Below are 21,383 nucleotides of genomic sequence, written 5' to 3' on the forward strand. Positions count from 1 at the left end.
AAACTGCCCCTCCTCCTTTCATTTTTTGCTTAAGGTGGCTCCAGTTGGGTTTCTGTTACTTGCATTCTGTTACAGCATTGGCTGATACAGTCTCACATGACTTGCCAATAAAGACCTGGAATCCACAGTGCCATCTTCTTAAACCCTCTGATATTCTTATGCATATCTAGGGAGAGTGATCTAATACAAAATTTGTAAAAATTGAACATGACAAAATAATACATTTTATCCTAAAAATTAGCATAACATTTGAACTAGAACTAGCCTTAGGGATAATGAAATCATACAAGGGTGCAAAAGTTTGGTTTACTTTTATTTAAAAGGGGACAGATACAGTCAAGAATTTGATTTTCAACTGAGAGCCACAATTGTATGGTAAAAGCAGATCTTTGCTCTCCACCCACCCAACTTTTCTTCCAGTTCATTGTTTTCTCTCCACCACTCCAGTGGAATTTTGTAGGAATTAGTCAACCAGGGCCCTGCCTCCCCAAAGTGGACCCTACTACATATCAGCTGTACCAGCTGGACTGTACTTAAGGAAAAAATAAATCCACACCTTCTGAGAGTGGATTTCCTCCAGTGAGTAGAGAAGGTCAGATGGAATATGGCATAAAGAATTGATGCACCCCAGAAGCTGTCAGACCAGCCAAAAAAAGGAGTCTCTGGACCTAAAACAGCAAGAATCAGATATTGCCTAAGGGGAGAATTTGGAAGGCAAGCATTTGCTTTGGGGATTTCTGACCCACAAGTTTACTCTTGATTAATTCTCCCAATACCTTCAGTGGTCCATTAGTGAATCTTTGACAGTCCTTCCTATGTGCTGTGTATTATGCTAGGCACTAGTGATACAGACACCATGGTTCATTCATTCATCAGTACTCACAATTCTCCAAGTGTACCCCACTCCAGATTCTAATTCCTAGCCAGAAACTTCTTAAATTTCAAAACTCATCTAAGAGTCTATGTTCCCTATCTACTGCCCCCAAACTGCCAATGTAGGTCATGTTTCCTCTCTAGGCACCCTCTGCACTCTGAGTTTACCTGTAGTGTAATATTTCAGACTGCATGCAATGCCCACGTACTGGATTGTCTGTCTCTCTCACTTCTTGAAGGCAGAAATTCCAACAACCTAGCCCTGTACATACTAGCTCTCAATAAATGCTTGTTGAATGAAGAAACAAATACATGAAGGAATAAACGAATAAAAATATGGCTCCTATTCTGAAGACGCTCACTCTAGCTGAGAAGGAAAATAATTAATTGGCTAATTAGTGATTAGCTAATGTAATAATAGATAATATCTAAATGGTAAGAGAGCATAGCATGAGCAGTGATTAATTGTTTCTTTCATTTATGACTTTTTTCTTGATGTTTGGTCTATTATTCATGCTCAGAGGAGTGTTTAAAACTCCCTGTTGAATGATATATGAATCAAACCCAGATATCTTTTGAAGAAAGGATTACCATACAAATCTATAAAGGGAATAAAATAAATATGAACATTAGATAAAGAAAATGCTGCTGGCTGCCTACAGCAAAGACGTTGAGAGTACCTTGACAAGGAGAATTTCCACACAGGCCTAACAAAGGGAATAATAAAGTCTTTGGGTTATTATCAAGTTATTTTTTGTGGAGGGAATAAGTGTGCTATATGTTATGAATATGGGAATTCCAGAGATAGCTATGATCAGGAAACTAAATGACCATGAAATGAGAAAATAGTGATAGGATCACCCTGCTTGCAAGCTCTTAAACAAAATTTCCAGAGGCTATGTCTGTGGGAGGAATTTCTCAATATTTAACCTCTACTTTGTTTGGTCTGACATGTGGACTATTAGAAGGTTTGTTACTAAGAGCTAAAGGGGGCACTAAAAAGAAGATAGAGCATGCCTGATCCTCTTCTTTCTAGTTTCCCATCTCAGACTTTTTCCAGTCCCTCATCATTTCTGGCCAGAACTATAGCTGCTTGTGCTCTATCTGTCTCCAGAATCTCCTTCCTATCACTGTATCTTTCACATGGTAAAAACAAAGGAGGCTGGCCTGGTGGTGCAGTGCCTAAGTTTGTCATGTTTTACTTCTGAGGCCTGGGGTTTGTGGGTTTGGATCATAGGCATGGACATACACCACTCATCAAGCCATGCTGTGGTGCTGTCCCACATACAAAATAGAAGAAGGTGGGAATAAGGTGTTAGCTCAGGGCCACTCTTTTTCAAGAAAAAAAATCTTTATAAAACAAGATTTCAATTCTAATCTTCTATCACTTTAAAAAGGTTTTTAGACTGCATCATATTTCTCTGATTGGGGTACTTTGGAGATTGTGGGGGGGGTACTCCATAATTTGGGTGAAGCAGGAGAAGCTATTGAAAAACTCTGGGGCCTTTCTGTGGGCCTCAGATCCCATCAGTGCTAAGTAGTTTAAAACATTTTTTAAAATGTTAAAATAAATATTGCAACATTATGGATCTAAACACAAAAGCCACAGGGATTTTAAAGAGAAAGCATGAGATCTTAAAAGAATCCCAAGCTTTTGATGGAAGCTGCTGGATTTTACTCAGACCCCCAAGGCACTTATGGGAAAAAGGTAGTGAAGAACCATCTAGAGGGGAAAGTTCTAGCAGTTCCCCAACCTGTAACAAGCCCCTGCCCAGCCTAGCCTCTCCCTGGGCCAGGGAAACACTTGTTCTCAGAAGACACAGTGACCTTTGTGCCTCCACGACTTTGTTATTGTTGTTTTCCTCTTCCTGGGATTCTCACCCCTTTCCCTGTCCATTTGACCAGCCTTCCTTCCTTTCTTTCCTTCCTCCCTTCCTTCCTGCCTTTCTTTCCTCCCTCTCTCACTTCCTTCCTTCCTTCCTTCTTTCCTCCCTCCCTCCCTTCCTCACTCCCTTCCTTCAGTAAAGATTTCATGAACTGCACTCTGCCAGGTGCTCTACTAGGCCCTGGAAATGTAGGGATAAAAGGATCTTGCAGAGGTGGCGAGGAGGGCAGGGGGAAGTCATGCAAGAACACTAATAAACACAATATTGGCTGACGTTGCTCGTTGTGTACCTGGCACTGTGATGAAGAATTTCCTCTCATTCTATTTAATTCTTATATCAATCCTGAGAAATAAATTTTGTCATCACTAAAACTTTCCTCAATGTCACATAATAAATGGCACTGGTCTCCATGGCACAGAATAAATGACTTAGCCAGAATTAAAACACAAGTTCATGTGGCTCTGGGTTATGCTCTTCAACTTACTACCCAGTTTGATAAGTAACCTTTTAGGTCCAGCTTAAATGTCCCATCCCATCTCTTTTCCTTCTCTGAAAATTCTTACCTTAAAGCATAATTACTTTCCCTCTAATCTGTGTTCCTGTATTCTTTATTAATATTATATCAGTATAGTGATTTGTATATCTGTTTCCTCTCAGCAGGCTCAGAAGGTCTCCAGAGCAGGTGCCACCTCTGATCACATGTGTATCACCCTCTCTTGGCACAGTGGACCTACTGAATGTGGCAGGACAGGGTGGGCCCTGTGGTGGATCAAGGGCATGAGAGCCTTGCAAAGTTCACACTTGACTGCCTGCAGGCCATAAGGTATATTTTGTTTGGCCTAAAAAAGCATTTTGGTTGAGTTTGCCAACTCCTAGAAATTAAGAGTTTGCCTTAAATTCTGCATTTTCAGCTTCTTTTTAAAACTGGAAGATTTGGAAACATTGGTCAAGCATCTGATGCCTACTTTATCACTTATGCTACTGGCACGGCCTGGACCATAATATTTGCCACCAGTCTTTTGTGCAATTTCTAAAATCTCTTAATTTCTCTATACCCATATGATGGTTACTGTCTACTAATAATAGAATTTTTATGGTAAAAACAATTACAAGTAAAATTCAAAATTATCAAAATGGTGCCAGTACAACATGAATAACAGTAGACTATTCATTTACCACCGTTAAGCCTAGTTTACTAAACATAAGTTAGGGAAAACCAAATGCCATCATTATCACAGAAAGCCTAATCACTATACTACACACCTATCAAAATATACATTAGAGCAGTATGTATAATTTCTCATTTCAAATAAATAGAGACTACTTACATCTATTTACAACTGACTCACGGTCTTTACAAGGTTATTTCAGCTCACACACAAGAGCTTATTTACAAATTACTATAGTGTTGTTATAATAGTGATTATAATTACAGAAAAACTTAGTTCAAAAGCTTCAATGCTTGGGATACACATCGGGGTCAAATTTATCTTTATATCATGACAGTTTATGAAAAGATTTGCTGATCAAATATACTAAGTAAATTGTTTGTAAAAAAACCTGTTTACTTGACACAAATTTTAGAATCATGAATTCCCAACAATGTAAGTGCATTGTAAGCAAAAGCTAGGTAATGCTTAGGCTGGTATTTTGATATAATAAGTACAAATCATTTTTATCTATTCTTTAAAGCAGGACTCCTGCTAGACTGTACCTGTTTACCCTAGTTCAACTTGCGATATTTATTTGAAAACGATAAGATATTGTTCCTAGGAAACACCTTGTTTTGCTCTGACTTTTCATCATCCCAGACAGCTCAACTGACTTATATCTGACTCTACTTAGTAGAATAAGTGCAAAAAAGGAGGATACAGCTAAGACTAAATCCCAATTAGTCAACTAAAGTTTCAATAGACACATCCATTATATTAAAAAGCCACACATTAGGAACGCAAGAGTTGGCAGCAAAACAATAAATATCCCAGCATGATGAATAGCAGGTTAACCACCTCTGCAACAAAGGGAACTATACCAAGTTAGTCCATTTTTACTTAGTCTTGTAGTAGACCAGATCACAATCTATAATTTTATTTGTCTGTTGCATTAGAAGGTTACGCAACATTTCAAGAAATTGGAGTGCAAATAAATAGCTTACCTCTCTTGATAGTCATTCATAGGAAAAAGAATGTGTTTATGATGCAGAAAAGAAGCTTCAAAACCATTGAAATTGATCGTAAAATCATGTCCTACCTGGGTAACTTTCTCTGTCACATTGTGTGTTCGATCTTTGACCTTGGGGGCAATAATGGTTTTATCGGAAGAAGGAGGGGATGTATTCTTTTTTTCAGTTTTAACATCTGAAAAATTCAGCGTGAGCTGTGGAATCTTGTTTATGGTGCTGTATTTGTTGAGGTTTGAATCCGATGTGGATCCCAGGAGGCTTGACTTGATATGATTAAAAGGTCCTAAAAAAATTGGAAAGTATTTGTGAAAGCAGTATCAGAAGAAACAGAAGAAGAAAGAGATGGTCCTGGATGACCTGCTAGGGATCCATGACCAATATGACCCCAATTCAGGTGTGACTAAATGCAGCCTGCTGATACCTGACACAGGGTTTAGGGTCACCATCTACCACATGAAGTGGCATGTAAGTATCTCATGATAAGAAGTGGTCCTAGGTATGCACCCAGAGAGCAGATGGCAGCTTTAGCTATTAATCAGCTTCTTTCATTAAAGATTGGAATAGAAGAAATGACTCCACTCCCTATTATTGGTCAAATACTACTTTCAAAGTTTCTCATGAATTTCTTTTTATAATTCAGGAGTTATTCAATGAAAGACTTGCCTATGGTTAAAATCATGTTGGCCATGAAGTTTCTGAATGGGCTGTCTACCCTGTTCCAATTTGTATTACCTCCCTCTCTGTGCCATGACAAGTGAAAAGTCAGCTGGGTTCTTCATATGCTTCTGTTGCCTGTACAAGATGCTTCACAGAGCTTCTAGAAGAGTTAAGTCCAGATACAGGAATTTCAGGTAAGGCTGAGAAGGGCAAATGTCATTTTCTTTCCTTTCCTTTTTTTGTGGACTCTAATGAAAATTCTAGGATTTTGTGGGGAGTTTTTAAGTCTTTCCTTCCTTATCTTTTTTTTTCTTTCATTTAGATTTAGGACTGACCACTTTTTAAGAAAAAATAAAAACCATACCAGAAGAATACTTTGGCAAACATAACTTATAATTGAAGTGACCTTAGCTAGGTAACAGGACGTGTCTGGAGTTGGTAGTACCTGGTTATTAGAAGCCCACAACTTATTCATTTTACAGCTGGCAATGTGTATCCTTGGACCGTCCTTGGTCACGTCCCACATTCCTTTCCTGCAAAGACAATTGGGGAGGTGCCAGGACTCCAGGCCCCCTTGTTGAGGAAGAGTACCCTGACCAGCTCCATCCTCTTTTGAAATGACCTATTGTCTGCTGCTTATAAAGAGTCAGGAAATGTTCTAAAGAGTTTCTTGTACAATGGGTAATGTTACTTATACCATTATGTAGGTCTTAAAAATTACCATAAGGAAGAATTTTGTGAAAATCCCCAGCCTAAGTGTTACACAGCCATTAACTTTCTGCCTTAGAGAGTGCTTAAAACATACAGACTGCATGAATGAACTTGCTGGTCAGCGCATTTTGCCTTATGCTCTTTTTTGCCTGTTCAGAATGAAATTAACACATTTAAGGCATCAAAATGTACTTTACACATCAAGCAAGGTATAAACACTTGAAAGTTAAATTTATAGACTGTATATTTTGTACCACAACAATCAATAAACTCAGGTCAAATATAGTGCTGAAAGAATATCCATCAGTTCATAGTTACCTTGGAGAAAAATCACACTGTATTTGTTTTATAAAAGTTTATATTTGCTTATTATAAAAGTTTGAAGTGGTTTTAGGAGAATTTTCACCTATTTAACAAACTGTTTCTTTATTTCTTTTTTTTTGAGGAAGATTAGCCCTGAGCTAACATCTGCCTCCAATTCTCCTCTTTTTGCTGAGGAAGACTGGCCCTGAGTTAACATCCGTGCCCATCTTCCTCTACTTTACATGTCGGACACCTGCCACAGCATAGCTTGACAAGTGGTGTGCAGGTCTCCACCCGGGATCCCAACCAGTGAACGCTGGGCCACTGAAGTAGAACATGAGAACTTAACCGCTGTGCCACCGGGCAGCCCCAACACTCCTTCTTGAGTTGCATTTCTGTTTCTTCTCTGAATTTTATCCATGATGATGATCAAGTCCATCTAGGTGAAGAATGTCACTGAGCTCTCTGGGCATTTGTTGCTCAGTATGTTCTTACTTGCATATAGATTCTCACTCTTTTCTATCTATATGACAAGGATAGAAATAAGAGCCAAGGGGCTGGCCCGGTGGCACAGCGGTTAAGTTTGCATGTTCTGCTCAGCAGCCCGGGGTTCGCTGGTTCGGATCCCAGGTGCAGACATGGCACCGCTTGGCACGCCATGCTGTGGTAGGCGTCCCACATATAAAGTAGAGGAAGATGGGCATGGATGTTAGCTCAGGGCCAGTCTTCCTCAGCAAAAAGAGGAGGATTGGCAGTAGTTAGCTCAGGGCTAATCTTCCTCAAAAAAAAAAAAGGAAAGAAAGAAGAGCCAAAAGTGGCACCAAATTAATTTAGCCTTCACATAGATCTCTGAAGGAAGCCCTACTCTCCAGGTCTCGGTAGAAGTCTCTACCACAGACTGAGAGTTTCTTATTATAACATATCCTAGATAGTGTTTCCTTTTGTTGCAGAATTATATGGCTGCATTCCCGGCCTAAATCTTAATATTTAAAATCTGTAAAATATTCTAGGACTTCAGACTTCTTAGAGGCTGTTTTTTCCCAAACTCTAATGCCTTATTTTCACTCCTTAGGCAATTTTACTGCACACAGGGACACTGACGAGAGATTATAGAGGGTTGAGCTCAGGTATATAGTTAAATTGTATTTTAAAACCCTTGAGCCCATCTTTCAATTCTCTTTCTATGTCATCCTTCTATATGTTGGATTTCTGTAGCAGATTGTCTATAGAGGTCTTTAAAAAATCAGATAAAAACATGAATCATCTATGATGCTAAGGCAGAGAGGCACTGATAATATACTTTGTCCTTGTGACCAGTTCCAATAAACTCCACTCAATTGGCTACATTGATAAGCCTGTAGTCTCCACTATGACACTACTTCGCCTTAGGGGGCATTTGTGGGGGCAGTTTTGGTTGTCAGAATGATAAGAGGTGGCTATTCTCTCGCCTTGAAAAATTGTCCTGTGGCATTCACGTAGGTGAAAAGCCTGCTTATAATGATCTGAGCCTTGAACCTGTCTCACATATAAAGAGTACAATGTACTTTTAACATGATTTGACTATACATTGAGCTCTCCAGAGCCATGAGTAAAGAAAAGATTTTACCTTGTTTTGTTCAGAACTTTACCAGAAGTTGTTAACTATTTTGGAAAATCATATCACGTGGAGCTACATTACTTGTGGCACTTGAGTTGTCAATACAAAATTTCAGACTTCAGATTATAGTCTGTGTTTGCAGCTGTCACAGGCAACTATGTAAGCAAAGAGATTTGAGTCTTTTTTTTTCTAACAGTGTTGGAACCAAATATTAATTTCACAGAGAAGTATAGGAATCACACTGAAAATCAGTAATGCAATTTCTTTCAAATATATTATTTCAAACATATTATCGTTCTTCTATATATGTAGAATGATGTGTGATACAATGAAAAGAAATCTATGTGGTAAAAACTAAACACTGGAAATTATTTGTTTTGGGAATGCTTATTGGTTGTCAATCTCACTCTGATAACTCCGAAAGATCTTCCACAACTTCTCCATCGTGGCTTGATTGCCATTTCTTTTTCCAGTCTGCTTTCCACTGCCCACTGCTTATGAAGGCATATGGTCTACAAGGTCTTATTTAAGTGTTGGAAGATGAATGTGTGTCCTGACATTTAGTGGGATTTCTTTCCTCTGAGCAATTCGTTACTGTTGCATATGATCACCTAGGGAATCATTCTGACATTACACTTAAAAGTAGGGGCCAGCTCATTTGTGAGAATGTCATACTTTCTCATTTTCTCCCCAGTTTGTCTTTGTATAATATTCATAATTCAATTTTAGTTATTTCTCATTTTAAAAATTCATATATAAATAGGTCTGATCTGTTATTATTTCTTCCAATGATGGTTTTTATTTTGTGATCCATCCATACTCCTGTTTTATCATTTTATAAAGTACATCTATGGACTGTTTTCTCTTTTTTTATGTTTATTTTTATTTATTTATTTATTTTTATTGAGGTAGCATTGGTGTATAACATTACATAAATTTCAGGTGTATGTCATTATAATTCAATTTCTGTGTAGATTACATCATGCTCACCACCCAAAGACTAATTACCATCCATCACCACACACATGTGCCTAATCATCCCTTTTGCCCTGCTCCCTCCATTCTCCCCCCCACCACCGGTAACCATCAATCTAATCTCTATCTCTTTGTGTTTGTTTGTTGTTGTTTTTATCTTCTATTTATGAGTGAAATTATTGTATTTGACTTTCTCTCTCTGACATTTTGCTTACCATAATACTCTCAAGGTCTATCCATGTTGTCACAAATGGCAAGATTTCATCGTTTTTATGGTTGAGTAATATTCTATTACGTATATATACCACATCTTCTTTATCCACTCATCCCTTGATGGGCACCTAGGTTGCTTCCAAGTCTTGGCTATTGTGAATAATGCTGCAATGAACATAGGGGTGCACGTATCTTTATGCACTTGATATTAAATAAATGTCATATCTATTTTAAAGTTCTTTCCTTGTAATTCCAAATCTATGCTATTTGCGGATCTGCTTCTATTGACTATTTCCTGTCCGTTCTTTGGATAGATACCCAGCAGTGGAATAGCTGGGTCATATGGTAGTTCTATTCTTAATTTTTTGAAGAATCTCCATACTGTTTTCCATATTAGCAGTACCAGTTTGCACTCCCACCAGAAGTATATGAGAGTTCCCTTTTCTTCACGTCCTCTCCAACACTTTTTATTTCTTGTCATGTTAATTATAGCCATTCTGATGAGTGTAAGGTGATATCTCATTGTAGTTTTGATTTGCATTTCCCTAATAATTAGTGATGTTGAAAATCCTTTTATTTGCCCGTTTGCCATCTGTATATCTTCTTTGGAAAAATGTCTGTTTAGATATTTTGCCCATTTTTTAATTGGATTCTTAGTTTTTTTATTGTTGAGATGTATGAGTTCTTTACATATTTTATCGGTATATGGTTTGCAAATATCTTCTCCCAACTGTTAAGCGGTCTTTTTGTTTTGTTGATGGTTTCCTTTGCTGTGCAGAAGCTTTTTAGTTTGATGTGGATGCATTTGTTTATTTCTCTGTTGTTTCCCTTGCCTCATCAGACACATTATTTGAAAATATGCTGCTAAGACATGTTGAAGAGCATACTGCTGATGGTTTCTTCTAGAAGTTTCATGTCTTTAATCCATTTTGAGTTAATTTTTGTGTATGGTGTAAGATAATGGCCTACTTTCATTCTTTTGCATGTGGCTGTCCAGTTTTACCAACACCATTTATTGAAGAGACTTTCCTTTCTCCCTTGTATACGCTTGGCTCCTTTGTCAAAAATTAGCTGTCCATAGATGTGTGGGTTTATTTCTAGGCTCTTGATTCTGTTCCATTGATGCGTGTGTCTGTTTTTGTGCTAGTATCATGCTGTTTTGATTACTATAGCTTTGTAGTATATTCTGAAATCAGAGAATGTGATACCTCCAGCTTTGTTCTTTTTTTCTCAGGATTCTTTTGGCTCTTTGGGGTCTTTTGTTGTTCTATATAAGTTTTAGGAATTTTTGTTCTATTTCTGTGAAAAGTGTCATTAGAAATTTGATAAGGATTACATTGAATCTGTAGATTCCTTTAGAAAGTATGGATATTTTAACTGTGTTAGTTCTTCCAATCCAAGAGCATGGAATATCTTTCCATTTCTTTGTGTCTCCTTGGATTTCTTTCAACAATGTTTTGTAGTTTTCAGTGTACAGATCTTTTACCTCTTTGGTTAAATTTATTCCTGGGTACTTTATTTTTTTGCCACAATTGTAAACGGAATTATATTCTTATTTTCTCTTTCTGCTACTTCATTGTTAGTGTATAGAAACGCAACTGATTTTTGTATGTTGAATTTGTATCCTGCAGCTTTACCATATTCATTTATTATTTCTAAAAGTTTTTTTTCATTTTTTAGTGTTTTCTATATACAAAATCATGTCATCTGCAAATAACGTAGTTTTTTTTTTCGTCCTTTCCAATTGGGATTCATTTTATTTCTTTTTCTCTCCTGTTTGCTCTGGCTAGGACTTCCAATACTATGTCAAATAAGAGTGGCAAAAGTGGGCATCCTTGTCTGGTTCCTGTTCTTAGAAGGATAGCTTCAATTTTTCTGCATTGGGTATGATATTAGCTGTGGGTTTGTCATTTATGGCCTTTATTATGTTGAGATATTTTCCTTCCATACCCATTTTATTCAGAGTTTTTATCATAAATGGATGATGTATCTTGCCAAATGCTTTCTCTGCATCTGCTGAGATGATCATGTGATTTTTATTCTTCATTTTGTTAACGTAGTGTATCACATTGATTGATTTGTGGATGTTGAACCATCTCTGCATGCCTGGAATAAATCCCACTTGATCATAGTGTATAATCTTTACAATGTATTATTGTATTTGATTTGCTAGTATTTTGCTGAGGATTTTTGCATCAATGTTCATCAGTGATATTGGCCTGTGATTGTAGTTTTTCTGTGTTGTCCTTGTCTGATTTTGGTATCAGGGTAATATTGGCTTCATAGAATGAGTTAGGAAGCTTCCTCTCTTCTTGAATTTTTTGGAAGAGTTTGAGAAGGTAGGTATTACTTCTTCTTTGAAAGTTTAGTAGAATTCATCAGGGAAGCCAACTGGTCCTGGACTTTCATTTTTTGAGAAGATTTTGATTACTGTTTCATTCTCCATATTGGTGATTGGTCTATTCAAATTCTCTATTTCTTCTTGATTCAGTTTGGGAAGGTTGTATGATTCTAAGAATTTATCCATTTATTTCAGACTATCCACTTTGTTGGCATATAGCTTTTTAGAGCCGTCTCTTATAATCTTTTGTATTTCTGTTGTGTCCATTGTAATTTCTCCTCTTTCATTTCTGATTTTATTTATTTGAGCTTTTTTTTTTTGGTGAGTCTGGATAAAGGTTTGTTAATTTTGTTTATTTTTTCAGAGAAACCAGCTCTTAGTTTCATTGATTTTTTTCTATTTTTCCTAGTCTCTATTTAATTTACTTTTGCCCTGATTTTTATTATTCCTTCCTTCTACTGATTTTGGGCTTTGTTCTTCTTTTCCCATTTCCTTTAGGTGCACTGTTAGATAGCTTATTAGAGATTTTTCTTGTTTGTTGAGGTAGGGCTATTTTGCTATAAACTTCCCTCTTAGAACCACTTTTTCTGTATCCCACAAATTTTTGGCATGTCATATTTTCATTTTCATTTGTCTCCAGGTATTTTTTGATTTCTCCCTTGATTTCTTTGTTGACCCAATAGTTGTTCAGTAGCGTTTTCTTCAATATCCACATTTATGTGGCTTTTCCAATTTTCCTCCGGTAGTTCATTTCTAGTTTCATATAGTTGTAGTCAGAAAAGATGTATGGTATTATTTTAATCTTCTTAAATTTATTGAGACTTGTTTTGTGGCCTAATATGTGATCTATCTTGAAGAATGTTCCATGTGCATTCAAAAAGAATGTATATTCTGTGGTTTTTGGATGGAATGTTCTATATATATCTATTAAGTCCATCTGGTCTAAGGTATTATTTAAAGCCAGTATTTCCTTATTGATCTTCTGTTTGGATGATCTATCTATTGGTGTAAGTGGAGTGTTAAAGTCCACTTCTATTACTGTGTTGCTGTCTATTTCTTCTTTTATGTCTGTTAATAATGGCTTTATATATTTAGGTTCTCCTAAATTGGGTGCATACATATTTACAAGTGTTATATCCTCTTGTTGGATTGTTCCTTTTATCATTATGTAGTGCCCTTCGTTGTCTTTTGTTACAGTTCTCATTTTAAAGTCTCTTTTTTCTGATATTTATATTGTTACCTCAGCTTTCTTTTCATTGCCTTTTGCATGGAATATCTTTTTCCATCCCTTCACTTTCTTTTTGTGAGTGTCTTTAGGTCTGAAGTGTGTCTCTTCTATGCAGCACATACATGGGTCTCTTGTTTTTTTATCTGATCAGCCATCCTATGCCTTTTGATTGGAGCATTTAGTCCACTGACATTCAAAGCAGCTATTGATAAGGATGTATTTATTGCCACTTTGTCACTCTTTTTGTGGGTGTATTAGTAGTTCTTCTCTGTTCCTTTCTTCTTCTCTTGCTCTCTTCCCTTGTGGTTTGATGGCTTTCTTTACTATTATGTTTGGGTTCCTCTCTCTTAACTTTTCTTTTGTATTTATTATAGATTTCTGGTTTGTGATTACCATGAGGTTGATATACAATAACCTACGTATATAGCAATCTATATTAAGTTGATGGTTTGTTTAGTTTGATCGCTTGCTAAAGGCTCTATTCTTTCACTCCCTTGCTCCAACATTTTATGTATTTGATATTGTATTTAACCTCTTTTTTGTGTGTCTGTATCCGTTACTCTCTTATCATGGAAATAGATAATTTTAGTACTTTTGTTTCTTGACCTTCATGTTAGCTTCATAGGTGGTTGATCTGCTACCTTTACTGCCTTTACAAGTGATTTTATTTATTTATTTTTGATAATTTTATTCCTATTTGTGGTCTTTTCTTTTCTTCTTAAATAAGTCCTTTTACCATTTCTTGTAAGGCTGGCTTCTTGGTGATAAACTCCTTTAGTTTTTGCTTTTCTGGAAAACTCTTTATTTCTCCTTCTATTCTGAGTGATAACCTTACTGGGGAGAGTATTCTTGGCCATAGGTTTTTTGGGTTTTTTTCCTTTCAGCACTTTAAATATATCGTGCCACTCCCTTCTAGCCTGTAAGGTTTCTGCTAAGAAGTCAGTCGATAGCCTTGTGGGGTTTCCTTTGTATGTAACTTGTAGCCTTTCTCTTGCAGCTTTTAGGCTTCTCTATCTTTATTTCTTGACATTTTAATTATTGTGTGTTTTGGTGTGGGCCTTTTTGGGTTCTTAATCTTCTTAAAGCCAAATTTTTTTCTTATGTCTGATTATTGTATTATGGCTTCTAGTGTAGTTATATTTAAACAGTAACATATTGAGAGAAATATCATTTTATTATAAACTACTTTCCTTTTATTTCTCCTTTATATGACAGTTAGGGAATCATGTTCATCTTTTAGGAATAGGTTAGATTGTCCCAGAATGTTGTTTCATGATAACAAAATAAGTATAACAAAATAATTGTTGAAATAAGGGGACATTGGGTCTGATAAGCCTGAGAAACCACTGATTGGCAAGTGTCATACTCAGATTTGGCCTCAGAATATTATAACTTCATTGTAGTCAGTATTTCTGCTTTTCTTATTTACTGGTGGAAAACTCTTTAAACTGTTACTCTATTCTATTTCCTTTTTAAGCTCTTAGTGTTAGTAATTTAATGTAGATTTTCTTTTAAATCTATACATTTAAAGAATTCAGCAGAACTTAAAATATTACTTAATAATTCATGCATGCTACTTACATAAGACATTTACAATATATTTCATCTTGTATAACAAAGATCATTATGCTCTTTTCCATTGTTTTTGAAGCTGATGTTTATATGCAGAAGTCTGTTAGAGTCTGCAGGATGATCAGTGTTGGCTTAGGTTCATCTAAAACCTATCTAAATTCTAATGAAAAAAATTTCCAACAATTTTAATTAAGATAGGTATTAGCAATATCCTCACTTTGCTGTTGTAAACCTAAGCAGGTGGAATATGAAGCCAAAAGGGAATAAGAATCCAGTACTAGACATCAGAATACGAGGTTTCCTACCTCCTAGGTCTATATTCAGAGAGGCCTTGGCTGAGGATTTAAGGGTGAAAGGCAGCCTCACTGACAGTGGTCATGAACAGATGGGATTTAGGATTCTAATGAAAGAAAGGAGAATAACCTGAAAAATAAAGTAAATGAATTTAAAGAAAATAAATGAGCAGAAATAAAGGGAAATAATAGATTCAATGGAAAGGAATGTAAAGCTCAAAAGTATATAGGAGGACTTGATGTCCTTGAGAGAAACATTTGCAAAATGGATGACTAGATTAAATTTTCTAGAGTACTAGGAGGAGTGGAAAACAGGTGACCAAGTAGACAAAACCAACAGCTATATAAAGCTCTAATTCAAGTGTCTGATTAAATATAAAGTAGGCCAGTTTCCAGCTATAAAGAAATCCTCTGCATTTAAGATCAAGCTAGAGGCTAAAGCAACAACTGGGAAGTATTTTAAAGATATTTAAAATTTTTATGATGAGGCTATTTAAATTTATCATGAGTTACAAGATGCTAAAGGAGAATATATTCTTTTTTAGGTGGTGCGGGAAATATAGCTAAGGACATCTGATAAATTTTCTTTTAGTGCTATTTTTTGTTTTAAAGATCATTGCTCTTGAGGGCCAAATGGGACAAGAGAGAAGAAAACAAAAAAGATTAAGGTTATTTTCAAATTATCAAGACTTTATACAATATTTCTTAGGGCACTGAGTTTATTTGACTAAAGTTTAACAAAATCTAAATTGCTGAAGTGATCTAACATTAAAAAAATGCAAACGCAGTGTTTAGTAATTGGATTTTATGAAAGAACAGTGTCAATAAGCGTAAGACAACCAATTTAAACTTAGAGAGCTATATAAGAAGTAATCATCAAATTATTTGTAGTCAATATCCATACTGTCTGTTTCAGTGCATGACATATAATTTACAGAAGTAAATTGTCACCATTGAAAATCAATTTGCAGATTCTTATAAGATCATAAATGTTTAGTAATGGCCAATGTAGCTTATGAGAAACAAGTTGTATCAACTTTGTGAAAGCTGTAATAAATCTTGAGAGTAGTTTTGTTTCTGACTCATGCCAGAATCATGGACAAGTTGAAAACTGAACATACCATTGTTAGTAGGACGTAGAGTTACTTGGGATAGTAAGGAGGTGGAAGCAATAGAGGGGTAAAATGATACTGATGACTTAGTTACTAAGTAGGGTAAGTGGGGTTAATTTTTATTGATGACTCGAGAAGCAGAATAGGAAGGGAAAACATTAAGTTTGACGTGAAAATCAGTTTATGAGTGACTGAGGTAGGATTAGTTTCACCTGTCACATATTAGAGACATGGTTAAAAAATATAATGCACACACACGTGTATATAAACAGCATATAATCTATTTGAATTAATTCATATGCAAACTATTTGAATTAACGTTTTTCACTCTTCAATAATGGGTTGCACTTTTAGATCTCTGAAGTCTTATTTTAAAGAGTTAAAGTGCTAAGAGAATTTATTTAAGGGAAACAAGATTGATCCTAAGAAAGAAGGTTAAATGGAATTATAATAGTTTTAGAAGAAAAGAGTGAGTACCAATTTGCTGTTTTTAGACTGTGATATTACACCAAGATTAGATGTAGCCAGTTAGTATCTTTGTCTACTCAGGATAGATGAAGGTAAAAAAAAAATTACACTTCAGCAAGAAGGATTTAGGTTAGCTCTTTGTGTAACAGGCAGTAAAATGTATTTTCCCAAGAAAGTCGAAGAATGGGGCCCTCCGAAGATAAAGATGCCTCAGTCACCTGCAGAGTGGGATTTAGACAACACTCTCACCTGAAGGGAATAAACTAGATGACCTTAGAGACCTTTCAAATGCACTCCTAAATTATTTATTTTATTTTGACAAAGAAATGATTTTTGGTTGAGTTAGATATGGAAAAAACTGTAATAATGCTTTTGTATACAAAGTACTGTAGAAATTTGTCTTTTATATTTTAAATTTTTTATTTAAATGTGGTTTAAAAAAAAAGCCAAAAAGGTTTAAAAAGCACACTTAATGTATTGTCACATATCTGATTAGTATATTAATTGCTCTGTGAAAATCTTAAAGGGACAGGCACAACTATTTTTTAAATAGTTTTCCAAATCAGCATCTAAACAAATAATGAAGACTTGGGAGGATACGTTTACATTAAATTTTTATTAAATTTGCACGTTTTATCTAATTTGGGAGCTTAACTTCATAAATTTTAATATGTGAACACTTTCTACAGTGGTTTAGAGTTTCCTAATCCTAAGTTTTGACCTTGATGATTCATTTTCATTCAAAGACTCTTACCATTAAAAAAATGGAAGGTTGAGGAAAAAAGGTTGGAGATGAAATGGATCAGTTTATGAGACAAAAATAAAATTACTATAGTTTGAATAACAACTATGTGAACTACTAGCTTGGGAGATAAGCAAGCTCAAATTTCTATTTATTGAGAAAAATTAGATTCATTTCTCACCGCATTGAAAAGATCACTGGAAAATTAATGTCTAATAATTTATTGCTAATTATTAGATGAAAGAATCAGTCATATTTCACACAGGCAAGTTGGTGAGAGCTGTCTGTATCCTGTTTCTTGAGGTTATGTTCTGAATTATATCAACTCAAATCACCACCCACAGCTGACACTAGTTTGCTCCCTTTTAGACAGGCCAGCGGACGGGCCAAGGATAGAACCCTCACAGAGATTACATCCTATCCCTTTATTGGAGGTCACCTGCATAGACCCTTTGTGAAGTGCTTACAAAATAAAGTTGTGCTGGGGAGAGGCCACCACAGTTTCCTTTGTTTTCAAATTACCCTGGGCTGCTGACCAGAAAACATCTTTAGTTTCTAGTGCTCTTAATTCATAACCTTCACCAGCTCTATATTAATTAGGGAAGCAATTGAGAAATCAATATACAAAACTTCACGGTGATCAGAGTAGCACTGACATATGGAAGAGGCCAAAACAGTGAATTCTAAGTAATGATGGTTACTGGTGGAGACGTGTCCATGCAACACACATGCATAAAACGAGTCATTGTCACCATGTGCACACCCACAGCAGCATGTATGGCCGATGTAAAAAGACTAAGCCCCAAAAGTTTTCAATTTGATGAGAATAATACAATCATTATATTTTGTGATTCTTTGTATCTACTGCGATATAGTAGAAAAACAGAAGTGGATTTCAAATTTTTAGCCAAATCCAAATTTATCCAGAGGTATTGCCTGTTAAACATTACCCTACAGTAGCTGTAGGTCATGCCAGTGATTTCAGACTAATATAGTACACAATTAAAAATGATTGAAATGCAATATAGAAAAGTAGAACATGACTATCATGCATGTACAGTTTACTACAGTAAGCTTAAAACCATACCCCCTGCCATCCAGGAACGTGAAACTAGTTTTAAGGAAACAAAAGAGGAACAAGTGAAGTAATGCTGTCATGTAGCACTTTGGTTATTTTATTTAATCTTGTACTGAAAAAAACTTTTTTGGTTGAAATAGGCTTATGTGCCTCTTTCAGACGGTAGTATATTTAGCTTGATATTTGTTTCTTTTCAAATGATTTAAATATTTAGGAAGTGTGCATTGTCAACCTACGTTCATACTTCTTGCAGGAAAAAGGAGTTCATAATCATTTTGGTGACACAGCTGAGGAAGTAACAACGTCTCCAACAAAATCAAGCCATGATGTCTCCACCAGGCACCCGGACTAGCTAAGGGCAGCGTGATGTTGCATTGAACAGGGCATACAGCAGGCAAATTAACATGCCGAGTAGAGGGGCACTTTGAGAATTGGATGGTAAAGTTTGAGCTTGTACATTACCTTTGACACTGCGACCATTGTCTGTTTTGAGCACAGAAGGATAAAAAAAGAGAGAAATATAAAAAGAAGACTAAAATTATGTTATATACATTGAATTACCTCTGTAAAAACAAATAGAGAAAACAGGATGTAATGATTGAAAATTTATCTTTGAAATTAATGACATTTTGCACTATTCAACCAAGTAACATGCATATACTAAAACTAATATCTGCCATCATAAGCATTCATGTTCAAATATGTGAAACATTTATCTCACTTAATTTAAATGGATTCTAAGATACAGATTTTATAATTATGACAGTTTGGAGAAAGACATCCCTAGCTGCCTGCAGTTGTGATAAGTACTTTCAGCCTTGTCAGAAGCCAATTTTAGTGTTGGTTCAGCCATCACTGACAAAGAAAGAATACACAACATTTTGCACATTAAGTAATACTTTTTTGTATACTTGAACCTAATATGTTAATAATGAAAAATGTTTCTAAGACAACCGTTTACCTTAATAAACCAACTTATGCTATTAATCATAATTTTATTAACTATCCCTCCTACAAATGTTTTTCAATGTATGTTTTGAGAGTGCCTAATAGTACTCAGAGAGTCATTCTTAGGCAAAAATAATTATAAGAAATCAGTGAGAGATTTGACTGTTTCAAGGTAATGTGAGGTTTTACATTCATGTTGTCACGGTGCATTCAGTGTAATACCTAGAATATTTAGGAAATTTATTTATATTAAAATGCTTTCAAATCTCAGAATGGAATGTTTTCAGATTTGTTTTGAGATTAGCAATCTGACTCTGCTGCTATTTGCTACTAACAAAATATGCATTACTAGTTTTGAAACAAACAAGCTTAAAATAAATGAAGTCATGTCAAAACCATTCAAATATATACAAAATCTGAAAAATCTGTTCAACATTTGTTGACATCTATGCTAACGTATGCATATTTAAAATCTTGCAATATATCATACGTGTTCCAAAGCTTACAATGGAAACAATTTCAATAATGTGGTGTATTGAATTGCTAGTGTAGACATTGCCTCAAACAGAGATACACAAATAAAATGATGACCTTACATGACAATGCTCTGTTCTCTTTGAGGGACCGTGAAAAGTGAATAGGGATAAAGGAAGAGACCTCAATTACATAGAATTAATTATCTCCATCAGAAGCTGGGCCAAAAATCATTAGTAAGTAACAACTGCTCGCAAGTGGTGAAAAATTAAGATTCTACTCACAAAACCTGGAAATTTGCAAATTTCCAAAACACTGACCAAAAGTTACGTTTATATAGTTAATGCTGCTTTGACGTTCTAGGCAGGGCATGCAGTCTGTGCACTGGTGACAGCTGAGACCTGCTTGTTACTCCTCCACGACAGCATAAGTGAAGAAATTAGAGTAAGCATTTAGAGTCTTGTAGCAATGTGACAGAGTAATTTTATGTCTGTTCAATCTAATAATAAAACAATTGGGATTTATATTTCGTACATCTATTTTATTTCATTTTATTTTTCTTGTAGTGCATTTTTATTGTATTTACAAATGTATTGGTCCATGACAGGTTAGAACAGAATTCTGGTCCTTCACCACAAATGGTTTGAGAAGTACTGTTCTAAGGTACTTGTTGATGTAGATTAAAGAAAGCATAATGTAAAATATTATGCACTAATGTATTATAAATTATTTAAAGTTCTGTAAAGATAGCCTATATATAGGAGACAATTTCTCTTCCTGACTGAAGAGACAACAATTTGAATTAAAATCTAGTGCATGTGGGAATTTAACCTGTTAAACAGTTATGTGAATTCATAAAATTAAAATCCATTTTTAAAGTTTTCCATCTTCCCTTATCAGTGGCTCAGTTTCTAAGATATATCAAATTATATAGCCTTAGGAAGTGTAGTTTCTTCTATGCTAATCAGTGATTTTGTAGCTAAAATTGCTCTAAAGCTGAAGTACAAAATGTCCTCTGAATTTATCAATTGATAACCAGACGTTGACTGTAGCATTTGCAAGAAATCAACACACTTTTTTAAAATAACAGCTTGGGTGGAGGAAGAAAATTGAGGATGATCTCAACACCGAGTGTCCATGTATATAACCTGTACTGAGAAATCCAAAAGTATTAAATCATTCTTTCCCATAATTGTATCAGTAACTGTGTACTAAATGGAGACCACATAAAATTGAAAACAGTGAAATTAAATCATGAAATCTGATCTGACCTACTCAGCACGACTGTCAAAACACAGGCTAAGTCTGTTTCATGCACAGATTATTTTTTATTAAATATTCAAGTTTATTGTTTCTGATTGTTATTATACTGTAAATCAGCTTCCAGGCAATAAGGCCAATGTCTGAAAAGTCAGTATGATTCCTAAAGATGACCACACTAACTGAACAAACTAACCACAGTGGATGTTGGTCATTTGAAATACCATATTGGATTTATTGTTGTTGGCTCATAGGATCCATTGCTCCAAGGTCAAATTTCAGAGCTTTCATGCAGTCAGGAGATATTGAGCACGCCATTACTACACGGTGGAGGGCCTTAGATGATTATCCAGTTTGGGAATTGTCATTGATTTTGTTTTCCTTTTGATCTTCTTTGGACTACAGATTAAAATGGATGTACTAATTGCTCTTGTACCATATACAGTTTCTTAAACCGATTTCTTATAGAA

The 21,383-nt window shown here is 35.4% G+C and overlaps 1 protein-coding gene across 2 annotated transcripts in view; it reads right to left on the reverse strand.

The window, feature by feature from the left end:
• KCNH7 (potassium voltage-gated channel subfamily H member 7) overlaps positions 1-21,383 on the reverse strand; it is a 475,858-nt gene that overhangs the window by 122,164 nt on the left and 332,311 nt on the right. For both annotated transcript variants that reach the window (XM_070507994.1, XM_070507993.1), the window contains exons 5-6: positions 18,694-18,714; positions 5,010-5,224 (exon numbers count right to left, since the gene is read on the reverse strand). In XM_070507994.1, the coding sequence (XP_070364095.1) occupies positions 5,010-5,224; positions 18,694-18,714 (236 nt within the window). The remainder of the gene's footprint in view (positions 1-5,009; positions 5,225-18,693; positions 18,715-21,383) is intronic.

The sequence above is a fragment of the Equus asinus genome, chromosome 4 (assembly GCF_041296235.1).
Source record: "Equus asinus isolate D_3611 breed Donkey chromosome 4, EquAss-T2T_v2, whole genome shotgun sequence".
Taxonomy (NCBI): Eukaryota; Metazoa; Chordata; class Mammalia; order Perissodactyla; family Equidae; genus Equus; species Equus asinus.